The 26,325-nt window shown below is 35.7% G+C and overlaps 1 protein-coding gene across 1 annotated transcript; it reads right to left on the bottom strand.

Annotated features, from left to right (window-relative positions):
* Window positions 1–4,570: 4,570 nt before the first annotated feature.
* LOC101894326 (trypsin-1) lies at window positions 4,571–7,906 on the bottom strand. The gene is made up of 4 exons (XM_005182112.4): window positions 7,504–7,906; window positions 7,162–7,403; window positions 4,856–5,237; window positions 4,571–4,784 (listed from the first exon to the last, which is right to left on the bottom strand). Exons 1-4 carry the CDS (start codon window positions 7,715–7,717, stop codon window positions 4,663–4,665), a joined length of 960 nt encoding a protein of 319 aa, XP_005182169.2. The 5' UTR covers window positions 7,718–7,906; the 3' UTR covers window positions 4,571–4,662.
* Between the last annotated feature and the right edge of the window lie 18,419 nt (window positions 7,907–26,325).

The following is a 26,325-nucleotide window of genomic DNA, read 5'->3' as shown; positions in this document are numbered from 1 at the left end:
TTGACAATTCGCACAATTGGTGGTATGGTATTGTTGGTATTGTTAAGCTAAAATGTTGATGCTAATAAATAAATAATTATAATAAAATAGTCTGTTAAAATCTTAAAAATATCGAATATAGGGTGTTACCGCTATATTTTGAGGTCTATACGAACACGTGGACCTGTATAAGCAATTTTTGGCATAGGCCAATACAATATTCAAATACGAAACGTGAAAATAGACAATTTTCTGTCAAAGACTGTTGAAGCTAGAGTGATTTCCACCGACGGACGGACTGACAGACATCGCTAACCGACATAGAATTTTATACTTATCAAGACTTTTTGAGATCTAAAATGTATACTTCGATGTGTTATACACGGAATGACAAACTAAATATACCCTCCATACTATGGTGGTGGGTGTAAAAATGGCACAACATTGATATTGAGCGGTCGATAAGAACTTTAACCTGAAATGGGTACCACTATTAGCGTAGACGCGGTGGAATAGCGGCAGATTTTTGAAACAGCTACAAATGGTACTTCAAGGCTATCAAAAATTAAAAATTTTCTGTCCAAAACTATTTCAACGTCCCAATATGAAAACCCTAGAATCCCTAGTATTTATACCCTACACCACAAGGTGGTCAGGGTATTATGTATTTGTGCATTTGTTTTTAACAGGCAAATAGAAACGAGATAGACCCATAGTTCTGTGATCTGCACAGAATCACATTCTGAGTCGATTTATGCATGTCCGTCCGTCCGTCTGTCCATGTATTTTTGTAAACAAAGGACAGGTCGCGATTATTGCCCGATCCAGATGAAATGTTGCACAGATCATTTTTTGGCCCAAGGACGAATCCTATTGAAATTGGAGATAATCGGTAAAAATTTAGATATAGCTCCCATATATATCTTCGTCCGATTTGCCTTTTATTGTGCACCAAACGTGTAATATCAGCCCGAATAGTATGGAATTTCGCACATACAACCAAATTTGGCCTGAAAATAAGTATGCCAATTTTTATCGAAATCGGTTCAGATATAGCTATAGCTCCCATGTATATCCTTCATCCGATTTGTTATTTTTGTCCTCCGCAGCCGTAATATGCACTCTGCAACAAAAATATTTGGGGAAATATATCAAATACAGCTCAGAAATACATTTGGCAAACTTTATCGAGATCGGTTCAGATTTGGATATAGCTCCTATATATAACTTCGTCCGATTTAAGATTTATTGTGCACCAAACGTCTAATATTTGTCCAAATGGGATGGAATTTGGCACTTACGACCGAATTGAGTCCAGAAGCTAATATGTAAAATTTGGTGAAGATCGGTTCAGATATAGCTATAGCTTCCATATATATTGTTTATCCGATTTGTTGTATTTGTTACCCACAGCCGTAATATGCAATCCGTAACAACGATATTCAGGGAAATATATCAAATACAGCTAAGAAATATCTTTGCCAAATTTTATCGAGATCGGTTCAGATCTGGATATAGCTCCCATATATATCTTTATCCGATTTCAAATTAATTGTGCACCAAATGGGCAATACAAGTCCGAATTTAAAAGATACAAATGCTTCGACATATTTAGTCTTTTGAACTTTAAATTTTAATTATAATCATAGCGTGTATGATTGAATTCTCCCATAAAAACTTTTAATTGCTATGTGGAGCTCTACTAAGTTGGCAAAGTCGGCCCCGCCCGACTTAAAAACTTTCTTTACTGGTTTTCGTATAATTATAGTACGCTTATCCAAAACCATCTCTTCTCACCAACAGTGACATCCAAATCAAATTTGAGGATTCCAGCTTTATACCTTCACCCAATACACATATCTAAAACAAAACGCCTATAGTGGTCAAAACTGGTACCATTTATTTCTTTTCGAACAATTATAATACGTATTTGAAAAACGACCACCACATTTCAAACCAGATACCAGCAGAGACCTAAGTATTAAATTTCGGGATTCCAGCTCTATACGTGCACTCAATACCAAATTTAGTAATACTTAGTACTTTTCGAACATTTATACTACACATTTCCAAACCCAACTCCATATCCTAACCACAGACACCAACAGTGACGTCTGTATCAAGTAGATACCAAATTTCTTAATTTCATACCAAATACCAAGATTTCAATCACTAATCTAAATGTTCGCACATTTAGTAACACATTCCATTAGTCCAACACAAAATATTCAATGTTTAGTACATTAGTTTAAACGTTTTAAAACGTCGGATCCGTTTGGATACATTGTTGAAAGCTCAACCCGTCCTTGATATTCAAGCAGTATAACAATATCACATGGTAGTGAAATATGATTTTCGAACTTTTGGTATAAATATGGGGATATTTCGAGGAATTCATAAGTCCGTAGCCGTTTGGTTTGAGATTGGCCATTTTCGTTTTTAAGAATTGCTATAGAATCTTTACTATTGACCTTTTCTCTTGAAAAGCTGTGTGAACTTCAATGTGACTTACATTTTTACGAAACTTTCTTCCATCAATATGTTTGTACGTACATCTTGTTTTAACGTCAATATTTTTTGTCTTCGGTTTATTAATGGAAATTTCGGAAGGTATCATCGATTCTTACGGGCAGATATTTCGTTTTTACGGGCAGATATTTCCTCCACAGAACTTAAATTGTCCAAAATAAGCGGGGTTTCTTCTCAGGAGTATTTATCTTTCTTTCCAATTTTAATTATATTTTTAGACATAAAAATTGCTTCAATTTAGTTTGAAAAATTAATTGAGAATCCAAGGCACACGTTTTCAAAATTTATTGATTCCAGTATTTCATTTTGTGTTCTAAAAAAACATAAATATAAAAACCCAGTAAGGAAAGGTCAAAAGTCGGGCGGCGCCGACTATATGATACCCTACACCATTATGCGTATGTAGCAGAGCTCCCGTAACATAACTCCTGGCGAGAATATCCCAAAAAAAGGGGGAAATGATGAGGATTGGTGACTCTTTCCGAAACCTAGGTATTCCCAGCCTTACCCCCGGGTTACATTACCAACTAACAAAAAACATTTTTTTTTATAAAAACAACAATAATGGGATTAAGCTTGACTATTTTGCAACGACGAAAGGTTATATTGGGAATGTATGTGAAATAGATCATACCAACTATGAACCTTATTTGAATTCGTATCATGGTTTTAGAGTAGTCACAATTTGGGAATTATATCCAACTCTGAATCGATTTTAAACAAATTTGACGGAGACTTTTGTGCATCTAGTTCAAGACTCGGGAAAGAGTATCCCATGGGATATCTGTGTGTTCACTAACACAATTGTAAAAAATAAATTGTTTTGAATTTTCTGTCAAATTGTAAAGATAGGCAAAAAAAACATTGCAATATTTTGTTATTTTAAAACACATAAAATAGCAAAAAATTTTTTGGGGCTATCTGCCTAGCCCTTTTCTAGTTCTAAATAACATTGCTGCTATATTAAAAGCCCGAGTTTCACCAAATGGAAAAATTAGGTTGAATATCAAAAAGTCTATTCAATATGAGATGATATTACATATAACCGTAATATCGGATGAAGATGTGTATCGAAGGTATATAAAGATCTGAACCCATCTCGATAAAATTTGGCAGAGGTATTCTCGAACTGCATATCTTCTCTTTTGTTCTTTTGTATCTATTTTCTTTCTGTTGCGGTGTAAGTACATGCACTTTTTGGAATTTCAGTGGCTTTACCCCGAGCTCATTTTTCAATATTTGCCGAATGGAATATTGCGATATGTTCAGCTCACGAGCCATTTTTCGGCCACTGCGACACTCTTTGCAATCAAGTAGCTTCTTTACTTTTCGAACCATTTCTGCTGATGTTGCTGTTTTCTTCCGTCCACTTCCTTGACGTCGGGCTACGCTACCAGTATTACGGTAACGAGCGATGGTACGAGACACAAAAGATTTATTCATAATTAATTTCTGGAGTGCTCTAACGATAGCAACTTGGAGTTTTCCAGTCAAATATAAAGAAATCACACTTTCACGCTTGAATTCCATTATGGAAAATTTTCACTAAGATGCTTTTGTACGCTTGTGAACAATATATGAGCTGTCACTGGAGTAATTTTAACATCTGTCGGACGAGTAGCTTAGGAATGACAGCAGTGGGAAGTTTGTTGCAGTTTTTTAATCTCGCCCTGTATATTGATAATTGTTTGATAGCAGTTAAAACTCAAATTACGAAAATTTGGCTAAGGGTTATACCTAAAATTGGATTTTAAACCAAATGTTCCTGAAATAATTCAATGCTCCCTATGAATTTTAAAAACTCTTTGTTTAATATTGCGAAATTTATCTCGAAATGTTGCGGACCTTTGAATATGGTCAAGGCTGTATAACTTTCAAAACGCTAATTCACCTGTTTCTTTGTTGAGCCCTTTTTTCATAATCTATTGAGTTTCTCCTGTAATTGTTGCTTGTGCTACACAGTGTATTTTTAAAACCCGACTTCTATGAACAAAAAGTTCCCAAACAATTTCAATAAATCTGTTTATATTTTGGACATGGTTCATAAAGAAAATAAATTAAATATTTGCAATAAATTAAAAGCATGAAAATGGAAAATTTCGATGAAATTATAAATTTTGGCAATGATTCAATTTCGATGTCTCTATATGGGAATTAAGCACTGCAGTAGCAACCATCCTTGGTATTCGATTCAATCCAGCTCAAGAATTTTGTAACACGGGCATAAACACCAGGAGCATTAACCTGGGCGCAGCCATAGCCAAAGGAAACAACACCTAAGAGGAAAAAACAAACGAACATGATTAAAAATCGATTGAAATATTTTTAGAAATTTTGAAATACATACCAGCCAATTTGAAACGACCCTCGTTAACAATCAATGGACCGCCACTGTCACCTTGGCAGGCATCCTTGCCGCCCGATTTCACCAAACCAGCGCATAGCATAACATCTTGAATTTTGTTCTTATATCTGGTGCGACGACATTCCTGATTGGAAATAATTGGAACGGTAGCTTCTTGCAAATAGTTGGATGTTTGACCACCCTCCTTCAATAGACCCCAACCGGCAACAACGGCATTCTTGCCATCAAAGTTTTGGTTAGCATCTGGCAAACATACGGGACGAATTTTGTCATTAAATGGTACAGGGGATTCCAATTTCAACAGGGCAACATCATTGGCAATTGTGTTGGGATTGTATTGTGGATGGACAATGGTGCGGGCAACCTAAAGAGAGGAAAATATATATAAAATTTAGTAAATGGGCAATGTAGGAAAACGTTTTACGATTTGTTGAAATGTTGACTTCTTAAAGAAAATCAGGGGCCTTAACTTTAACCCTTTGAAGGGAACGCCCGAATGTTTTTCAATTTTCGCCAAACACTTATGTGATGCGAAAAGTTTGGACGCGTTGAGAATCATTGAAGAAACAGGGATTTTTACAAAAAGGAGTGGAAAGATATTGTTAGTTTTCGAAATGGATGTGAAGAGTTTGTTGTTATGGCTACACCATTAGTCCTCAAACGGATTTCGTCCAAAGGAAAAGTGTGTCAAAACTCATTTGTTCGCTGAGGCATATGTTTGACCGTATGACTTAATATGTACCCTTTGCAGCCATAAGGCTGATGAAAGAAAAATCAGGGAGGTTCTGGATAATGTGCCACATTAGACGTAGAAATCTACATCTTCTTCTATATATGTTCCGAGATGATACAAAGATCTTCCCGTAGAAGTTCTGTACATATTCTCATAGAAGATTTGTGTAGATTCTATAAAGCATTTGTAGAACTTCTCATAGAGCAAAATTTCTTGATCTTCTCACGACTTTCCCAAGGAAGATCTAAATTTCTTTTCCGGATTCAATTTATTTTCAGGAAGATCTTCTTAAGAAAGATTTCAAGATCTTCTCAGGGAAGACCTTACGTTTTTTTGAAAATTTTCAAGATTTTGATAGGAATGCTGTCTAGATCCTATCAAGGATAATTTCAAGATCTTATTAAAGCAGATTCCAGGATCTTCTCGAGTAATCTCAGACGATTTCAGTATCATCTGAGATTTTCTCCAGGAACTTCAGAAGATTTCAGGATAATCTGGCAGATTTTCTAGAGGAAAATCTGAGGATATTCTCAATAAAGATCTTCTTCAAGAGAATGTCAAAATCTTTTCAATTCAGGTCTCATGGTCTTCTCAGGGATGATGCCAAGATCATCTCTCGTAGGATTTCAATATATTCTTAGCGAAGATTTCAGAACCTTCTCAGGAAAGATTTGAAAACCTTTTAAGAAAGATATCTAGGTTTTCTGAAGGTAGATTTAAAGATCTTGTTAGGAATGCTCTCAAGATCTTCTTTGAAGAAGACCTGAACATTTTTTCGAAGCATATTTCAAGATCTTCCCAAAGTAGATCTCGAATCTTCTCGAGGAAAATTTTAAGATGTTTTTAAGGAAAATTTCAAGAACTTCTCAAGGGGAATATAAAACAACACAGTTGACTTGGCTGAATTATAACCATGTCAACTGATATGAACATAATCCTATATCGTTAAAACATTTCAGTTAAATAATATTCCTTTCTTTAGAAATTGTATTTTTAAAACAAAAAAAAAAAAATGTTTGATCTTCCGGAGGCCATGCCAAAACTTACCCAAATTTTTAATAAATTCATTATCGATCCCATATATTTAAAAAAGTGATATTTTGACCCATAAAATCGAAAACTGAACCTCGGGGGTTCAGATTGAGTCTTAAATCTGACAAAACACATTTCTAATGCATTAATTACCGGTTCGATGCATGAGAGCACAATATTTGAAATATAATTTAAAAATTCACAACAAATTCTAATATTTCATACCAGGCTATATACGAGGTTCACGGTTTCCTGATTTAGGTTGAAAATAATATAAATCTTGTAAATTTTCTTATTAATCCCTTTCACACTTTTCAACAAATTCCACATTATTTTTAAAAATACCGTACATTGTCCTTTCATCTCACTGTGTTACTGTAAACAATACCCTCCGATTTTTTTCATTTTTTTGCAGTTATAAAAATTCCTCACTCAACGAAACGGAAGAAGAATCCCCACCCCACAAGATAACGTTATGCGGAAGGTAACTGAATACCCAACGATAAATGTTATGATTTCTCACCTTTCTGGTAATGCCAGGATCCCGAGATGATCTGTCCAACTGCAATAAGCGGATTGTTATCTGATCACGATTACCGTGGACACAATGGGCAGCAGTCAGCACATAGCGATCATTAATCAAAGAGCCACCACAGAAGAGACGCAAATAATGGCGACCTTTTAACAGTTGGGCTGTCCAGGGATATTTGTTTTGGCGCACCTGTGTGCCACCAACAATGCGATTGCCATTTGGTGCACCACAGACTAAAGGAACAATCAAAAGGAATAAAAATTATTATTATTTCAGGAAACAAAATAAGGGATAGGTTTCAAAAGGATGTATTCAGATGCGCTCGAAACTTACAGCATTTGCTTTTGCAGTTGTTGCGTTGAGGCTTAGCCTTGCCGAAACCGCTCTCGCCAATATCAACATCAAAGGCACCCAAAACTTGATCAAAACTCTCTGCCGCGGTTTCATCATAACGTTGCACTTGGGCCGTTTGAGCTTGAGGTGGCTCATAGACATATTGTCCTTGGGCGGATACCCAAAGTAGGGTGCAAACTACCAAGAATTTCATTATATATTACTACACTTTTTGAAAATATTTTTTATTTTCAATTTTTTTTACAACTCTTTTCTTTTTACACAACTGAGCTCTTTCACCTGCCCAGTTGAAATGTTTGCATTGGAAAAGGCTTCGTGTCTTCTTATAGTTTCGATTTTTTATTGATTAAAATTCAATATTTGTATCGTTAGCACACACAGACACACATAGCTTTACCTTTCTTTCGTAAGTTTTGCTACATTCTTATATGTGCTTTCTTCGCCATAGCAGTTGTTCTTGTTGTTGGCAACAAAAACAACGAAAGAAAGTCAATGCTTCAGGTGATGCGAACGGCCTTAAGTGTCTGTTTGTTTTCTGGAGCGACGGCACTTCATGGATCGCTGCCGTTCGGATTAGCGATTTTGATGGTTCGATTTTATTGCTGCTCTTCTTCGTCGGAATATTGTAAAATGTTAATGGGATTTTGGCGATTATTAAGGGTTTTTAAAATTGGTTTGGTTTTTGCCAAATAGCGCTGGTGTTGTTGTTGGCGCTTTTATTTATTTATGTATATTTGACAATAACTAATTTACATTTTCGGCCAACTTAATTTTATCACTTTTATTCAGTCATTGTTTGTTTTATTAAGAGATTTACGCTACAGTTTTTTTATATAACAATACAAATTCCTTTATCGAATTGATGAATTTTGGAGTGTTATGCCCCCAGCATCGGAAGTGTGTATGTGAAAACATAACAAAACATAAGAGGCGCTAAGTTGAGGTGGGTCGAATATAAGATGTTGAGATCAATCATAATTTTTGATCTTGCCGAAATATGTCCATGATATTAAAATGCATATTTGAACCTGGATTTCGGAGCCGGAGTTGTAGTCAAACCATTATGGTGGACTTGGCGCAAGTGTCTGCGTCAAAAAAATATTCGACTCCAAATCCGGGTAGTAATGTTCCTATATTCTATGTGTTTAGAGTGTTATTAATTTGAATAGCATAAATCGAAATATTGATTTTAGATCCACCCCGTTAAGGGAGATTTTCAAAGAGCTATAGGACAGTTTAAAAGAAGAACAAAAACTGAAAAAAAAAAGCTGAAAAAAATCCGGGCCGAACTTTGGATACCCTCTACCATTTGGAATGAATTTGGCAATTTTCAAAAAAATCGAATTCCTTAAAAATTTTGTTAAACGAATGTAGCCGTTATATTAGGGTCTATACAAAGACGTGGACCTGCATAGGCGATTTCTGTCATAAGACATTACAATATTCCAATGCGAAAAAATCGGTGAATAATGTAACAAAAATCATCAAACTACCGACTATAGGGAGATTCCATTTTATTGGGGATATACCAAAACGTGGACCTGCACACGAAATCTTTTGTCATGGGCTGTAGTACCCGTAACGAACTTAAGATACGAAACTTGTAACAATTCCGGTGAATAATGTCGCGAAAATCATCAAAATTTCGAATATCGGGAGGTATCGTTATATGAGGGCTATACGAAGACGAGGACCTTGATGACCGATTTTCAATACCAAATGTCCTGCAGATATAATAAATATTTCAGTAAGATTTTATCAATCTACCTCATTTCGTCCGAAAGCTAGAGTGATTTCTACAGACTAACGCAAATCGCTAAATCGACATAGAATTTTATGCTGTCAGGTCTAAAATGTATATTTCGAGGTGTTACAAACAGAATGACAAACTTAATATACCCTCCATACTATGGTGGGTGTAAATTGGTATAAGAAAGCTGAGAAATCTATGAAAGCTTTAATAATTATAACTTGAAGATTATTTCATGCAAATGTTGACCGCGACTGCTTTTCAAATGGTCCATCCGCTTCGACCATATTTGGTATAATCTTTTCAATATTCCGGACGATATCTCATGAATAAATACTTCAACATTGTCTTCCAATTCGTCATTTGAAGCGGGTTGCTCTGTATAGACATGAGTTTTGACACCGCCCACAAAAAATAGTCTGAAGGCGTTAAATCGCACTATCTAGGCTGACAATTGACCGGTCTTGAACGTCAAATAAAATGTGCACTAAACTCGCTTCTCAATAAGTCCATTGTTCAGCGTGCTGTGCAGCATACGGCACCATCTTGTTGAAACCACATGCCAGGCAAGTCAGGCTTTTGCATTTTGGGAAAAATAAGTTACGTTGCGGACACTTTGGTAGCATTGGCAATACTTCTTCAAATAAAAATTCGTAAAAAATAAGCTTCGTCTCTGAACACAATTAGCGCGATGAACTTTCTCTGGAGATCACGCATATCGATAATTCAATGATTTACAAGCCTTTTAGACCAATTTTAACATGTGTTTAAAACAATGTCGCCAAAAAGAAAATAGCTAATAAAACACCCTTTATTACTTAGTCAAATTTGGTGAAAATCGGTTCAGATATAGCTATAGCTCCCATTTACATGTTTCAGCGGATTTGATGTTTAAGTCCCTCGCACTCGTAATATGCACTCCCCCAGAATGATATTTGGTGCCAGATATCAGATGCAACCCTGAAATATCTCTACCATATTTTATAAAGATCGGTTCAGATTTGGATATATCTTCCACTTAAATCAATTTTCGAAGTGATCGAAGCACCGTCTTCTCTGACGGAAAATTTTTTCTACAGGTGCCATCCGATATTCTTATTTTAATAATTTCAGATGCCATTCTGCAAATTTATGAAATTTTGTAAGTTCCGGTAGTTGCTTCTTTAATTGCTATACCCTACACCCTGTTCAGATATAGCTATTGCTCCTATATATATGTTTTATCCGATTTGTTGTTTAAGTCCCTCTCATTCCTAATATACATTCGACAATAATGATATTTGGTACAAGATTTCTTATAGAGCTCAGAAATGCCTTTGCCAAATTTTATAGAGATCAGATACGATTTGGACATAGCTCCCATATATATCCTTCAGGTTTATTGTGCAAATAATGACTAATATCAGCCCAAATTTTTACCCCCACCATACATAGTATGGAAGGTATATTACACATTCTTGATCAGCGTAAAACTCTAAGACGATTTAGCCCTGTCTGTCTGTTATAATCACGCTACAGTCAAAACGAATTAAGATAGGAAGCTACAATTTTGCACATATCTGTCTTTTGTCTGCAGACAAGTCAAATTCGAAGTTGTGCTATATCGGTCCTCGATATCGTATAGCCCCCATATAACGGTACCCGCCGATATTCGGTATTTTGATGACTTTAGCCACATTTTTCAATAGAATTGTCTAAAATTCTACACAAAGAGTTCCTTGTGAGTACTTTATCCCCTGGAAGAGAATTATCTATATCGCTCCCCGATATCGTATAGCCCCCATATAAAGGTTTGTCAATGGAATTGTCTAAAAAACCACAAAAGGAGTTCTTTGTGGGTACATTATACCCTGGAAGAGAATTGTCTATATAAGTCCACGATATCATATAACCCCGAGATAAAGTTTCCTCCCAATATTCGATATTTGGTGATTTTTGCTACGTTATTCACCGGAATTGTTTCAAATTTCGTATCTAAATTTCGGAACTCATTGTGGGTGTTTTTTATATATTGGGAGTATCCTGGCCTTAAATACTTTAAACTGGCTCTTAGTATGTTCATGCTCAATAAATTTTAAATATTTCCGTCCATATAATGTAAGAAATGATCCATACCTTAGAAATCTGTTCAGCTCAAAAGAAAAGGGGAATACATTTGTCTTTGTCAAATTTCACAGCTAACAGAGATATATATCGTTTACCATTTTTGATTGAGGCAGTCATTGAAAGGTAGAAATTTATGGCTTTAAAAGCTATGCTAATTTGTTTGGGCAATATATGCATTCGGCTTATTAACATAATTTATGCTGCGAAATTATAAAAAAGGAAAAGTTATGTGCCGACCTGTCGTCTGAAACACACGACGTAAATGTTGGGTGTTTAGAAAACGCAAGACATACATACATTCATTTGTATTATGGGCCATAATTTGTTATGGGTCGTTGCTTTTTTGGAGTGTTGAGTTTAAGTTTTGCCATGGGCCCCTTTGCGAATATTAAGAAATATATAATTTTAGATTTCAACTTTTAAAAAAGGAACAACCTAATCTTAAACGATTTACCCATGGTAAGGAAGGACTTGCACACATAGGTATGTGTTTATATCTGTGTTTAATTAAAACCAGCCACGAGTTAATGACCATATTTACTGTGACAAAATAAAAATCGTAACGTTGCAACCACGAAAAGGACAAAAGCCGAAAGTATTCGTGTTGGTCATAAAAATCAATGTTGTCTGCATGTGAATGAATGCCTTAAAGGTAGTAGCCATGTAACACTACAGGATGCCTTGTTTAGCAAAATAATTTTGAATATTGCAAAATATGAGAACAGAACAGAGTGGTGAAAAGTTCACCAAGAACATGCTAAATATTATAGTTAGGTGGCCGAACGCATTGGTTTTTTCACACACTCCGATGTTTTAAACTTAAAACACCCAAATGGTTTGAAGCGGACACGCATGTATGAGGTGCATTAAAAATTACTGGGAACTATAGTTATGGCATTTTTATTCCGAATCGATCAATTCAGAACGAAGATACCAATAAACCAGTAAAGAAAGTCCTAAAGTCGGGCGGGGCCGATTTTATGATACCCTACACCACTTTGCTAATTTAGTTGAGCTCCACTTAATAATTAAAAGTTTTTTGTTTTTGGGAGAATTCAATAATACACGCTATGATTATAATTATAATTTAAAATTCAAAGGACTAAATATGCCAAAGCATTTGTATCTTTTAAATTCGGACTTGTATTGCCCATTTGGTGCGAAATTAATTTGAAATCGGATAAAAATATATATGGGAACTATATCCAAATCTGATCCGATCTCGATAAAATTTGGCAAAGATATTTCTGAGCTGTATTTGATATATTTCCCTGAATATCGTTGTTACGGAGTGCATATTACGAATGTGGGTAACAAATACAATAAATCGGATGAACAATATATATGGGAGCTATAACTATATCTGAACCGATCTTCACCAAATTTGACATACTACCTTCTAGACTAAATTCGGTCGCATGTGCCAAATTCCATCCCATTTGGACAAATATTAGACGTTTGGTGCACAATAAATCTTAAATCGGACGAAGTTATATATGGGAGCTATATCCAAATCTGAACAGATCTCGATAAAATTTAGCAAATGTATTTCTGAGCTGCATTTGATATATTTCCCCAAATATTGTTTGTTACAGAGTGCATATTACTGCTGCGGAGTACAAAAATAACAAATCGGATGAACAATATATATGGGAGCTATAGCTATATCTAAACCGATTTCGATAAAAATTGGCATACTTATTTTCAGGCCTAATTTGGTTGTACGTGCAAAATTCCATACTATTCGGGCTGATATTACACGTTTGGTGCACAATAAAAGTCAAATCGGACGAAGATATATATGGGAGGTATATCTAAATTTTTACCGATTATCTTCAATTTCAATAGGGTTCGTCCTTGGGCCAAACAAATGTTGTTTGCAAAATTTCATCTCAATCGGATAATAAATGCGACCTGCATTTTGTTCACAAGGATACATGGACAGACGGACGGACGGACAGACGGACTGACATGCATAAATCAACTCAGAAAGTGATTCTATGCAGATCATCAAAAGGAACTATGGGTCTATCTCATTTCCTTTTGCCTGTTACAAACAAATGCACAAAGACATAATACCCTGACCAACTTGTGGTGTAGGGTATAAAAAGGACAATAGTGGAGTGGAGCCGACAATATGGTACCCTACACTACCAAGCATATTTAGTAGAGCTACCAGTAACACATAAACGCTTATATTGGGAATTTAATTTGGCTAAATCAGTCCAACAATTATTGCTATGGGTTGTTTAGAGAGATATGCATTTGGAGGCAATATTTTAATCTACTAAATTTTAATGAGCTTTTTTTATAATTTTATCGACATATCATTGCAATAGGGTCCATATAATGAGTCGGAGGAGACTTAAATTAAAATCTGCTGAGTCATATATATTGGAGTTAAAGCTTTATCTGAAACGTTTTCACCAAATTAGACATACATGCTTTAAGGTTAAGCTTGGTCGTATGTGCAAAAATATATCAATTGTAAGCTGGTATTATACATTTGGTGGACAAAAAACATAAACTTGAATGAAGATCATATAAGAGAAATAGAGGCTTAGACGAAACGACAGAAGCTAGAATCTTCTGGGTCAGTCTTGGTGCGTAGGGGTGTGATAAGTCTGGGTTTTTGGAATTTTGGACTAAAAGTGTACGAAATGTACAAAGATATACTAAAAACCAGTAAGGAAAGCTCAAAAGTCGGGCGGGGCTGACTATATGATACCCCACATCACTATGCATATTTAGTAGAGCTCTCGTAAAAAGGTTTATACAGGGCATTTCAGAGCTCTATGAGATATTTGGTACAAAATCAAAATCTATCTAATTCTATCGTGCATTTTACGAACTATAGCTATCTCTGAACCGATTTTTACTAAAATTGGTGTACTTGCTTATAAGCTGGTTTCGGTTGAATTTGCCAAAATTCATGCCATTTGGGCTGATATTGGCCATTTGATGCACAATTAACACGAAATCGGATGAAGATATACATGGGAGGCATATCCAAATCGGAACAGATTTTAATAAAATTAAAATCAACTATTTTTGGGCTTTATGTGATATCTGGTACCAAATATCATTCCTGTGGAGTGCATATTACGAATGTGAGGGACTTAAAGACCAAATCGGATGAAAGATGTAAGGGACTAAAACAGTAAATCGGATGAAACATATATATGGTTGCGATATCGATATCTGAACTGATTTTCACTAAATTTGATATACCTGCTTCTAGGCTGAATTTGGTCCGATGTACTTAAATTCAGTCCATTTGGACTTATATCGGCCATTTGGTGCACAATTAACCCGAAATCGGCTGAAGATATATATGGGAGCTATATCCAAATCTGAACCGATTTCGATAAAATTTAAAACAGCTATTTCTGTGCTCTATCTAATATCTGGTACCAAATATCATGGTTGTGGAGTGCATAGTAGAAATGTGAGGGACTTAAAGATCAAATCGGATGAAAGATATATATGAGAGCTATAGCTATATCTGAACCGATTTTCTCCAAATTTGATATACTTGCTTCTAGACAGAACTCGGTTGGGTGTGCCAAAATTCAGGTAATTTAGACTGATAGTGGACATTTGGTGCACATTTAACCCGAAATCGGATGAAGATATATATGGGAGCTATATCTAAATTTGATCCGATTCTCACCAATTTCAATAGGGTTCGTCCTTGGGCCAAAAAAATATTGTTTGGAAAATTTCATCTCAATCGGATAATAAATGCGACCTGCATTTTGTTCACAAGAATACATGGACAGACGGACGGACGGACGGACGGACAGACGGACTGACATGCATAAATCGACTCAGAAAGTGATTCTATGAAGGTTCTCAAAAGTAACTATGGGTCTATCTCGTTTCCTTCTCCATGTTACAAACAAATGCACAAAGACATAATACCCTTACCACTATGTGGTGTAGGGTATAACCAGTAAGGAAAGGCGGGGCCGAGTATACTATTTGAGGGGAATTTTCACACCTATCCATGTATAGTCGCAACTGTCGATGAATATATCCAAAATATTATAGATATCAACTTGGTTGAGCTATGTCCCATAGTAGGGGGCTATGGTAAAATATTACGGCTAATTTCGAGGATTTATTATTTATATGTTTACATTTAGATCATACCAACTATGAACCTTATTTGACTGCGTATCATGGTTTTAGAGTAGTCTGAATTTGGGAACTATAACCACAAATTTTGAATCGATTTTCAACATATTTGACGGAGGCACCTGTACTTTAGTACCTAATAACATATACCGGTCCGTGTTTAAACAAATGGAAAAATGCGGTTGTATATGAAAAAACTGTCCAATTTGGGCTGATATTATACAGGATGAGATATAAAAAAACTGCAACAAAGTCAAACACCATATTTTTTTTTTAATTTTATTTAATGAAAGCAAAAAAATTTCGGTCATCTTTGGCACGAACTATGGCCTTCAAACGGTCAATGCAACCGTCACACACTGCCCGAATGTTGCTCTGCGGTATATTGACCCATTCCCGGCGAAGCGCTTGCCTGAGGTGATCGACACTTTGGTATTTTTTAGTGTCAACCTTGCTTTCCAAAATACTCCAGACACAATAGTCCAACGGATTGGTATGCGGAGATTTTTGTGGCCATTGTACACTGGAAATGAAGCGAGGAACCTCATTTTGTAACTATTCTTGAGAGGAGCGTGCTCAGTGCGTTGGTGCTGAGTCCTGTTGGAATGTCCAAGGTCTGCGGCCAAAATGTTTACGTGCCCAAGGGTTAAATACACCTTCCAGAATATTTTCGCGAAAATATTCGGCATTTATTCTGATGCCACGGTCGATTAATACTAGCGGAGAGCGACCATAGGCTGTTATGGCGACCCACACCATCACCATGGCCGGCGCTTGAGTGGCCAACCGAAGTTTTCTCATCGGAAAAAACCAAATTCGGCAGTTCATCACTTTCGGCCAAGCGAAGCAACTCTTTAGCTCTTTTGAGTCTATTTTCTTTCTGCAGCGCTGTAAGTTTTTTCACTTTTTGGAATTTCAATGTCTTTACCCCGAGCTCATTTTTCAATATTTGCGAATAAAATATTGCGATATGTTCAGCTCACTAGCCATTTTTCGGCCACTGCGACGGGGATTTCGATCAAGTCGTTCCTTTATTTTTCGAACCATTTCTGCTGATGTTGCTGTTTTCTTCTGTCCACTTCCTTGACGTCGGGCTAAGCTACCAGTGTCATGGTAACAAGCGATTGTACGAGGCACAACAGATTTATTAACATTTAAATGTGGGAGTGCTCTAACGATAGCCACTTGTGGCTTTCCAGCCAAATATAAAGAAATCACACTATCACGCTTGAATTCCATCACGAATAACTTTTTTCTGGAAAATTCTCACCAAAATGCTTTTGTATGCTTGTAAGCAATATAATGAGCTGTCACTGGACTAATTGTAACAGCTGTCGGACGAGTGGCTTAGAAATAACAGCAGTCTGAATGTGGTTGTATTATTCTCAACTCACCCTGTACGTACTAAATATTACTAAATGTTGTATTGGCTGAAGGAATAGAAAAGTTGATAATGAGTTCACTATTGGTTTCTAGTGTTTAAGTAGAAATTGTTTTGTACAGAAAAATTGGACGTGGGTCCGCCGTTCAATGGTTTTACAAATATTCCTCTCGGTCAACTTCAAGATTAAAGATTTTGAATACTCTTTGGTGTCAAAATAAACATTTTACTTCTATTCTCTCCTGAAAAAAAAAAAAAAACTTAAATAATATTTGAAAATCGGAAAATTTAGTACCATGTATTAAGTTTTGATTAAAAAAAAAATTGTCAAACTGAACAAATTGTGCGTTTTAAATACTAAAAAAGCCTAACATGAATTTTGCTTCGCTGACTAAATGGCGTGCACTTGCTAAACGGATGATAAATTCGACCTGTACCTCTTTTACAAGATTACATGGACAGACAGACGGACGGCGTATAAATCAAAATATGATTCCGCAGAGATCATCGAAAGAGACTATGGGTCTATTTCGCTTCTCTTGCATGTTACAAACGAATGCACAAAGTCATAACACCCTATACCACAGAGTAGTACGGAAATTTTAAACTGAAAAATGTTTACCAACTGTATATACCTACCATTGTATAGAATCTCAACACCAACCTCATTCTAAGGGTTCGTTAAACGATACTAATTTATCATTTTTGTTTATTAATTTTAATATGTATATATGGGATATTTTTGGAGCACTAGTAGTACTGTTTATTGTATGCCTTTGGTTGCGGCGCATCATTACCACCGACCGTATTTGAGTGGTCCATTTAATGCCTGGCCTTTCATTCAAATACCTCAAGGGCCTTCAACACAAACAGTGTGTATTCTCATTAAAGTATTGATTATATTCATGTGTGCCGTTTTGGGTCGGTCGGTTGGTTGGTACGCGCGTTGGTAGTTATTGTTGACTTTGTTCCCTTTTTGCATCAGCCTACTAGCCTGCCTACCAAACAAACAAACATTCATACCTACATACATATTTGCTGTCGGTAGCCACTGTCTGGGGATACGACCGGCGGCATTTCGCCGCAACATCTTAAATATTAAGTTTGTTTGGTACCACCCTATTTTGGAGCCACACTCATGCTCCAGCGTGTTTTTGAAAGAAGTGTAACGAATAAAGGCCGTTTAAAACCACTTAAATGCGTTTTCGTATTTTTTGTATGCCCGCTATGGAGAATTTGTCTTCGATACCAAGAAACCGCGGAGTGAAACCAAAATAACTACCAGAAGAACACCAAAAAGACAATGACATGACATGAAAATGGTGTCGCTGGTGTGAGTTTACAAATGTGAAAACGTTCTTTAAAAAAGAATACCCACAAAAAGAATAAAATGCTGCACGACAACCTTAACCTGCATTGCAGTTTGTGAGACTGTTGTTTTCATTAGTTTCGTGGTCTAACGAAAAACAAGTAAAAAAGCTGTAAGTTCGGCCGGGCCGAACTTTTAATACCCTCCACCATTTGGTACAAATTTGGCAATTTCCAAAAAATAAAACCCGTTAAAAATTCTGTTAAAATCTTAAAAATACCGAATGCTTATACGACGACGTGGGCCTGCATAGGCAACTTTTGTCATAAATTATTACAATATTTAAATGCGAAACTTGAAGAAAAGTCTGTTTATAATGTAGCTAAAATCGTCAAAATACCGAATATGGGGGGACCGTTATATGGGGGCTATACGAAGACGTGGACCTGCACAGACAATTTTCTGGCATGGACTGAAGTATCCATTACGAACTTCACATACGAAATTTGAAACAATTCCTGTAAATAACGTCGCTAAAATCATTAAAATACCGAATATCGGGGGGTACCGTTATATGGGGGCTATATGAAGACGTGGACCTACATGGCTCATTCTTTGACTTTTGATGAAGTATCCATTACGAACTTCAAATACCAAATTTGAAACGATTCCGGTAAACAATGTCGCTAAAATCATCAAAATACCGAATATCGGGGGGTACCGTTACATGGGGGCTATATGAAGACGTGGACCTACATGGCTCATTTTTTGATTTAGGATGTAGTATCCATTACGAACTTCAAACACCAAATTTGAAACGATTCCGGTAAACAATGTCGCTAAAATCATCAAAAAACCGAATATGGGGGGGTACCGTTATATGGGGGCTACAGGAAGACGTGGACCTGCACAGATAATTTTCTGTCTTAGGCTGTAGCATTCATTACAAACTTCAAATGCCAAATTTGAAATAATTCCGGTGAATAATGTCGCTAAAATCATCAAAATACCGAATATCGGGAGGTACCGTTATATGGGGGCTATATGATAACTTGGACCTACATGGCCCATTTACGAACTTAACCTGCCTACTGGGAAAAAATACATGTGTGCAAAATTTTAGCCTTCTATCTCAATTTGTTCGAAAGATAGCGTGATTACAACAGACAGACAGACAGAGAGACAGACAGACGGACAGACAGACAGACAGACAGACACACAGACAGACAGACGGACATGGCTAAATCGTCTTAGAATTTTACGCTGATCAAGAATATATATACTTTGTTGGGTCTGACATGAATATGTCGAGGAGTTACAAACGGAATGACAAAATTAATATACCCTCCATAGTATGGTGGAGGGTATAAAAATCCAAAAATATTGAATAACTTGACCAAAATGTGGGCAACCACACATGACACCAATATAAGGCATTAAGCTCCAAAAGCGGGTGGTAATATAAATTTTGTGTGTTAATAAAATCAAAAATTTTAATAAATGCAACTGCAATATTAGCGAATGCGCAGTAAACGGTATTTGGATCTACGGCGTTAAGGGCGTGTGCAAAGCAAACGGTAAAAAATGTTATCAATTAACAATAAATCATTAATCTTATATTTATTAAATTACTCTTCGCACACAATTGATTTTTTTATAAAAGTTAATGTTTATTTTGAAAGTTTGGCTTCCTAGTTTCCATTCTAAATTATTTATTATTCTGCAGGGTAAATCATATTACTTTTTATACCCTCCACCGTACATAGTGTGGAGGGTATATAAAGTTCGTCATTCCGTTTGTAACTCATCGAAATAATCATTTTAGACCCAACAAAGTATATATATTCTTGATCGGCGTAAAATTCTAAGACGATTTAGCCTTGTCCGTCCGTCTGTACGTCTGTTGCAATCACGCTACAGTCTAAACGAATTAAGATAGGAAGCTAAAATTTAGCACAGATCAGTATTTTGTGTGCAGGTATGTAATAACGGTCCACGATATCAAATGGCCCCTATATAACAGTACCAATAGTACTGAGTACTTTACCCCCTGGAAGAAAATTGTCTATATATGTTTTAGTATAGCTACCATATAACGGTACCCCGATATATTCGATATTTCCAGGAATTTCGCAACATTATTCACCGGGACTGCATCACATTTCGTATTTGAAATTCGTAATGGGTACTACAACCTATGACGAAAAATTGTCCATGCAGGCCCACGTCTTAGAATAGCCCCCATACAATGGTACCTCCCTTTATTCTGTATCTTGATGATATAAGAAACATTGTTCACCGGAATTGTTTCAAATTTCGTATTTGAAGTTTGGAATCGGTACTACAGCCTATGACAAAAAATTACTTATCTAGCACCAGGTCTTCGTATAGCCTCCATAAAAGGTTTTTATTTGAGCGGTATGTTTCAACGGATTTTTTTTAATTCTCAAGTTCCTTCCGAATGGGAGAGGGTATAAAAAGTACGGCCCGGTTGAACTTAGCTTTTTTAGTTGTTCTTTTCGAAAATGCTATAAAAAGCAAATTACTGAATATTTTCGTAAAATTCACTTTTTTATATTTTTTCTAAGATATCACTTGAAATGGCAAAGTGGAAAAATATAATCAAAATAGACCCATTATGCAAGATGGCTATCATTACAAACCCATGTAAATATCTGACTAAATTCATCAAAATGTCGAATATAGTGGTAGTAATACCATTACATTGAGACGAGGTAATACGTGGACCTATATACACAATTTTTGGTTATAGGAAGACAGTTCCATAACAACTATGACCAAAGTCATGAAAATACCGAATATCTGGGAGTAATTTAATATGTCGATTACATGCAATCGTAGGCCTATTCACACATATTTTTTTTAAAGTCATAAGTACCTTTTAAGAACTCAATACTTCGGGTTCCCCAAAAATTCATTGAAAAAATACCGAATATCTAGAGGTACCGTTATATGGGGGCTATACGATATCGTGGTCCTATATGGACCATTCTCTTTTAGGGTGTGAAGTACCCGAAATGAAATTCATATGCAGTGTTTTAGGCAATTGCAAATATGGCTATGATCACTAAAAACCGAATAACTGAGGGTATCATTGGTGAGATGAAAAAACTGCAACCAATTTCAGACTGCTGTCAATTCTAAGCCACTCGTTCGACAGCGGCTAATATTATTCCAGTGACAGCTCATTATATTGTTTACAAGCGTACAAAAGGTGCGAATTTGGTGAGAATTTTCCAGAAAAAAAGTTATTCTTGATGGAGTTCAAGCGTGATAGTGTTATTTCTTTATATTTGGCTGGAAAACCACAAGTGACTATCGTTAGAGTTCTCCAGCATTTAAATGAGAATAAATCTTTTGTGTCTAGTACCATCGCTCGTTACCGTGATATTGGTAGCGTAGCCCGACGTCAAGGAAGTGGATGGAAGAAAACAGCATCATACGAAAATGTCGACATAGACAATCTTCGAACGTGATCTAAGCTCAGACCCAAACACAGCACCAAATTTAAATTTTGGTGGGTATAAATTAATTACTTCGATGAATTAAAAACGGAATGTCATTCTTAATATACCCCCCATATTATGGTGGAGAGTATAAAAAGGCTGAAGATCTTAAAAATGCTTTAAACCAAGCACTAAGAAAACATGGACCTATATGATCCATTTACAAACGTGACATGTCTTTTAATAAGATACACAAATGTACAAATCTTCAGACTTCTAGCTCGATTACAACACAATTTTTTAAATGCATATGTCCACAATACACTGTACCAGCATCTGGTGGTATATAAACATTAGAATGAATAAAAATATGCTTGTCAGTCGATGCTATACACATTTTTGCCATCGAACATTTTCATGAAATAAAGACGTCTAGACTATGACTAGGTCTATTTTGGTCTATTAAAAAAACGGATTTGATTTATTTAAATTGTGTTATACTGTGATACGTTTAAAAGTGAAATTTATTTTCATAGGCATATAAAAAATCAAAACGCGTGTGCCCTGGAGCAAACTTATTGACTTTTATTGTGAACGATAAATGAGATGGTGTTCGGCGGGCCATTAAAAAACCAATAACCCAATAAATATGTGTTGGAAGGTGTTAAATTTGTAAAAGAAGAATCAGCACTCATCTCATTAACGATATGTAATTCGTAGGTTTGCATAATTAATATATATTTGATTAGGTATACAACTAATTGAGAGATAGAGTATATGCGTTGAAAGTTTAATGGTATATCCATTGATTTTATCGTATATGGAAATCGGATACGGAAATTGGCGTTACTCCATACAAAAACTTAGGACAGTTGTTAAATGATATAAATTTTTAAAATATATTCGGTATTTTGATGATTTCACCGGAATTGTTTCACTTTTACAGCCTATGACACAAAATTTCGCATGACGGTCCATGTCTTCGTATAGCGCCCCTATAATGGAACCTCCCTTTATTCGCTTTTTGGACGATCTTAGCGATTTTTTTTACCGAAATTGTTTCAAATTTCGTACTTAAAGTTCGTAATGGGTACTACAGCCTATAACAAGAAATTTCGAATGCAGGACCACGTCTTGGTAAAGCACCTATACAACGGTTTCCTTTGGGCAGTACTTTTCGACGGAATAGTTTGGACAATTTTCAAGATCCTTCAAAATGATGGAGGGCATTGAAAGTTCGGTCCAGCCGAACTTAGCTGCTTTTTTACTTGTCAAACCCTACAACACTATCTGTTGAGAATATTATAAGTTTGATTTGGCCAGAATGTTTGTAACATCGTGAAATATTGTGAAGTGAAAATTTCTGATATTGCAGTTCATCTTAAGGTTGCAATTATAGAGCAATCGACAAATTTAAAATTTAGCGTGGGGCTAAAGTTTGGGGCGGGGCAGAAGTCTGCCAATTTGAATGGTCATCGGAAAATATATAGCGGGTAAAATATACTACATCGTTTACGTAAATAATATGAAAATTTCCCCTAAACCGCGCATATTTGTAATACTGGCGAAATCACAAGTACATTAAAATGTCACGTCTGACCGTTAAAGTGATTCCGATAGCCAAGATGTCAGATATATAGGTACAATCTATATGTATTCAAAATTTATATTAGATATTCCGCTTATAAGCCAAGAACCGCTGGGCTGATTTTCAACCAATTCGGAATTATTCGGAATATTGATTGTCATAGCAAATACCAAGGGTACAGGAAACTGCATTATTTTAAAGTTTATCGGCATTTCGATGTAGCAATACAACTGAACCTATATACTTCCCCGTTATAATAGTAGCTTCTCCGTTATAATAGAAGCTTCTCCGTTATAATAGTAGCCTCAATTAAATAGTTATATAGTTTTTTATACCCTCCACCATACATAGTATGGAGGGTATATTAAGTTCGTCATTTCGTTTGTAACTCATCGAAATAATAATTTTAGACCCAACAAAGTATATATATTCTTGATCAGCGTAAAATTCTAAGACGATTTTGCCCTGTCCGTCCATCTGTCCGTCTGTCCATCTGTTGTAATCACGCAACAGTCGAAACGAGTAAAGATAGGAAGCTAAAATTTGGCACAGATCTGTCTTTTGTCTACAGGCAGGTCAAGTTCGAAGATAGACTATATCGGTCCACGATATCGTTTAGCACCCATAAAACGGTTCCTCTCAATATTTGGTATTTTGATAAAGTTAGCCACATATTTCAACGGAATTTCCTGAAATTCTACACAAGGAGTTCTTCTACCCCCTGGAAGAGGATTGCCTGGTCCACAATATCGTATCGCACCTTCCGATATTCGTTATTTTTATGATTTTAGTCACAATTTTCAACAGAGTTGTCTGGAATTCTACACTAGGAGTTCTTTGTGAACACTTTATCCCCTGTAAGAGCATATATATCTATAAAAGAGGAAAATGTTTGTATGTTTGTTTGTTTGTAATTTATGGACTATGGAAAACCGCTAAACAGATTTTCCTGAAAATTTCCATGTACACTGCAACATCGCCTGAAAGTAACATAGGCTATATACATTTTTGAAATTCCACTTGGAACTGGAACTGGTCAGAATCGGAGGTACCTCCCAAAAATTTAGATTTTATGTGCACATATCTATTGATCAATTACAGATACAGTCTCGAAATTTGGAATGCGTAATGGAATTTGGAACAAAAATAAGTTTACTAAATTATATTGAAATCGGTTCAGATTTGGATATAGCTCCCATATATATTTTCGGCCGATTTCATGTATTTGATGCACCAAACACGCTAAGTATCTGTAATTTCAATGAAATTTGGAATGTGTAGTGGAAATTAAAACGAATATACATTTGTCAAATTATATTAAAATCGGTTCAGATTTGGATATAGCTCATATATATTTTCCACCGATTTCATGTATTTTATGCACCATACACGATATGAATGTTCGATTTCAATGAAATTTGGAATGTGTGACGGGATTTGATCCGAAAATAAATTTGACAAATTATACTCAAATTCGCTCAGATTTGATTATAGCTCCCATATATATTCTCGGGCTGTTTCACATGCAACCAAACCGAGAGAGACGAAATCTGGCACCAGAAAAAATTGACAAATTATATTGAAATCACTAGAGATTTGGGTATATCTAACATATATATTTCGGCCGATTTCATACATGCTATGCACCAAACACGATATATATGACCGATTCCATTGAAATTCAGAATGTGTGGCAGAATTTGGATACAATAATAAATGTGACAAATTAATTAGAAATTATTTAAGATTTGGATATAGCTCCCATATATATTCTCGGCCGATTTTACATATTTGACGCACCAATTTCAATGAAATATGAAATGTGTGGCGCAATTTTTGTAAAAGTAAATTTTTTAAAATTACATTTAAATCGGATCAGATTGGGATATGATTTTTAATAAGAACCATTGACATACAACGCCTTAGGCTTATTACGGGGAAGTTTGTTGCTACCTCGAATTCACTAATTGCAATAGAAATGCCACTCATCTTCAAAAGGTTGCAGTTTACTGCACGCTTGGTATTTGCTATGAAATAAATAAATCCGAAGGACAAACCCTTCGTGCATGCATGTCATGTTACTGATTTTCTAATGGTTTTGTATATTTACGCATTAAAGTAGTGCAATATATTTTTTTTTTTCATTTTTAATTTTTTTTTAACCAATATATATTCGTAAATAAAATTTTGAATGCATATAAAATCAAAAGGGATAGCGAAGCGCACCGGGTTCAGCTTGTATATACATATAGCAAGTTCTAAAGAATGACAGACATCTTTCGCTTTTTTAAGCGTTTTGTTTTTCAAAATCTTGAAGCCTATGAGGGAGATGTACCAAAAGAAATGGTCCGATCTCTACCATCTTTATAACAGATCTAGTGTTGATAGCACCTAGTCTGAATGGAATCGGATGTTAATTTCGCTTTTTATGAGGCTGATTGTCTCCTTGTGGGAGAGGTAATAGAAGGAATGGACCGATCTTTACCGTCTTCATAACAGATCTTATACTGATATAAAGATTGAGATGTGTCAAGTCTGAATGGAATCGAATGTCAGTGTCGCGTTTTATGAGCTTCATGGATATTCAAAATTTTGAGCCTATGTGGGGGAGGTACCAGAAGGAATGGACCCATATACCCCATCTTCACAGCAGTTCTTGTGTTAATAGAAATAATGGAATGTGTGAAATATGAAGAAGAACGGGAACCTCATTTCTGATTTTATAATCGTTTTGGTTATATCCCAACTTTGACCCCCTCGTGTGGGAGGTACCAGAAAGAATGGTCCGATATAAAGATTGATATAAAGATTGAGATGTGCCAAGTTTGAATGAATAATATTATGATTTTATATTTGGCGGTATCAAATGAAATATACCAGGGCTAGGCAGAGAAATTTAAAATTATTATGTGAATGTATGTGTTTTGAAATAAAAAAAATATTGAAAGTGTATCTTTACCTCTCTTTTTATGAGCCTTCGATACGTTGATTTTTTAAAGAATATTTTCTGAAGAGCCTACAAGACGTGGATTTTTAAAGAATATTTTTTTTTGAAGCGCC

The sequence above is a fragment of the Musca domestica genome, unplaced genomic scaffold (assembly GCF_030504385.1).
Source record: "Musca domestica strain aabys unplaced genomic scaffold, Musca_domestica.polishedcontigs.V.1.1 11, whole genome shotgun sequence".
NCBI classification, from domain to species: domain Eukaryota; kingdom Metazoa; phylum Arthropoda; class Insecta; order Diptera; family Muscidae; genus Musca; species Musca domestica.
The sequence above is the reverse complement of the archived record's forward strand: the minus strand, read 5'-3'. Positions and strand labels throughout refer to the sequence as shown.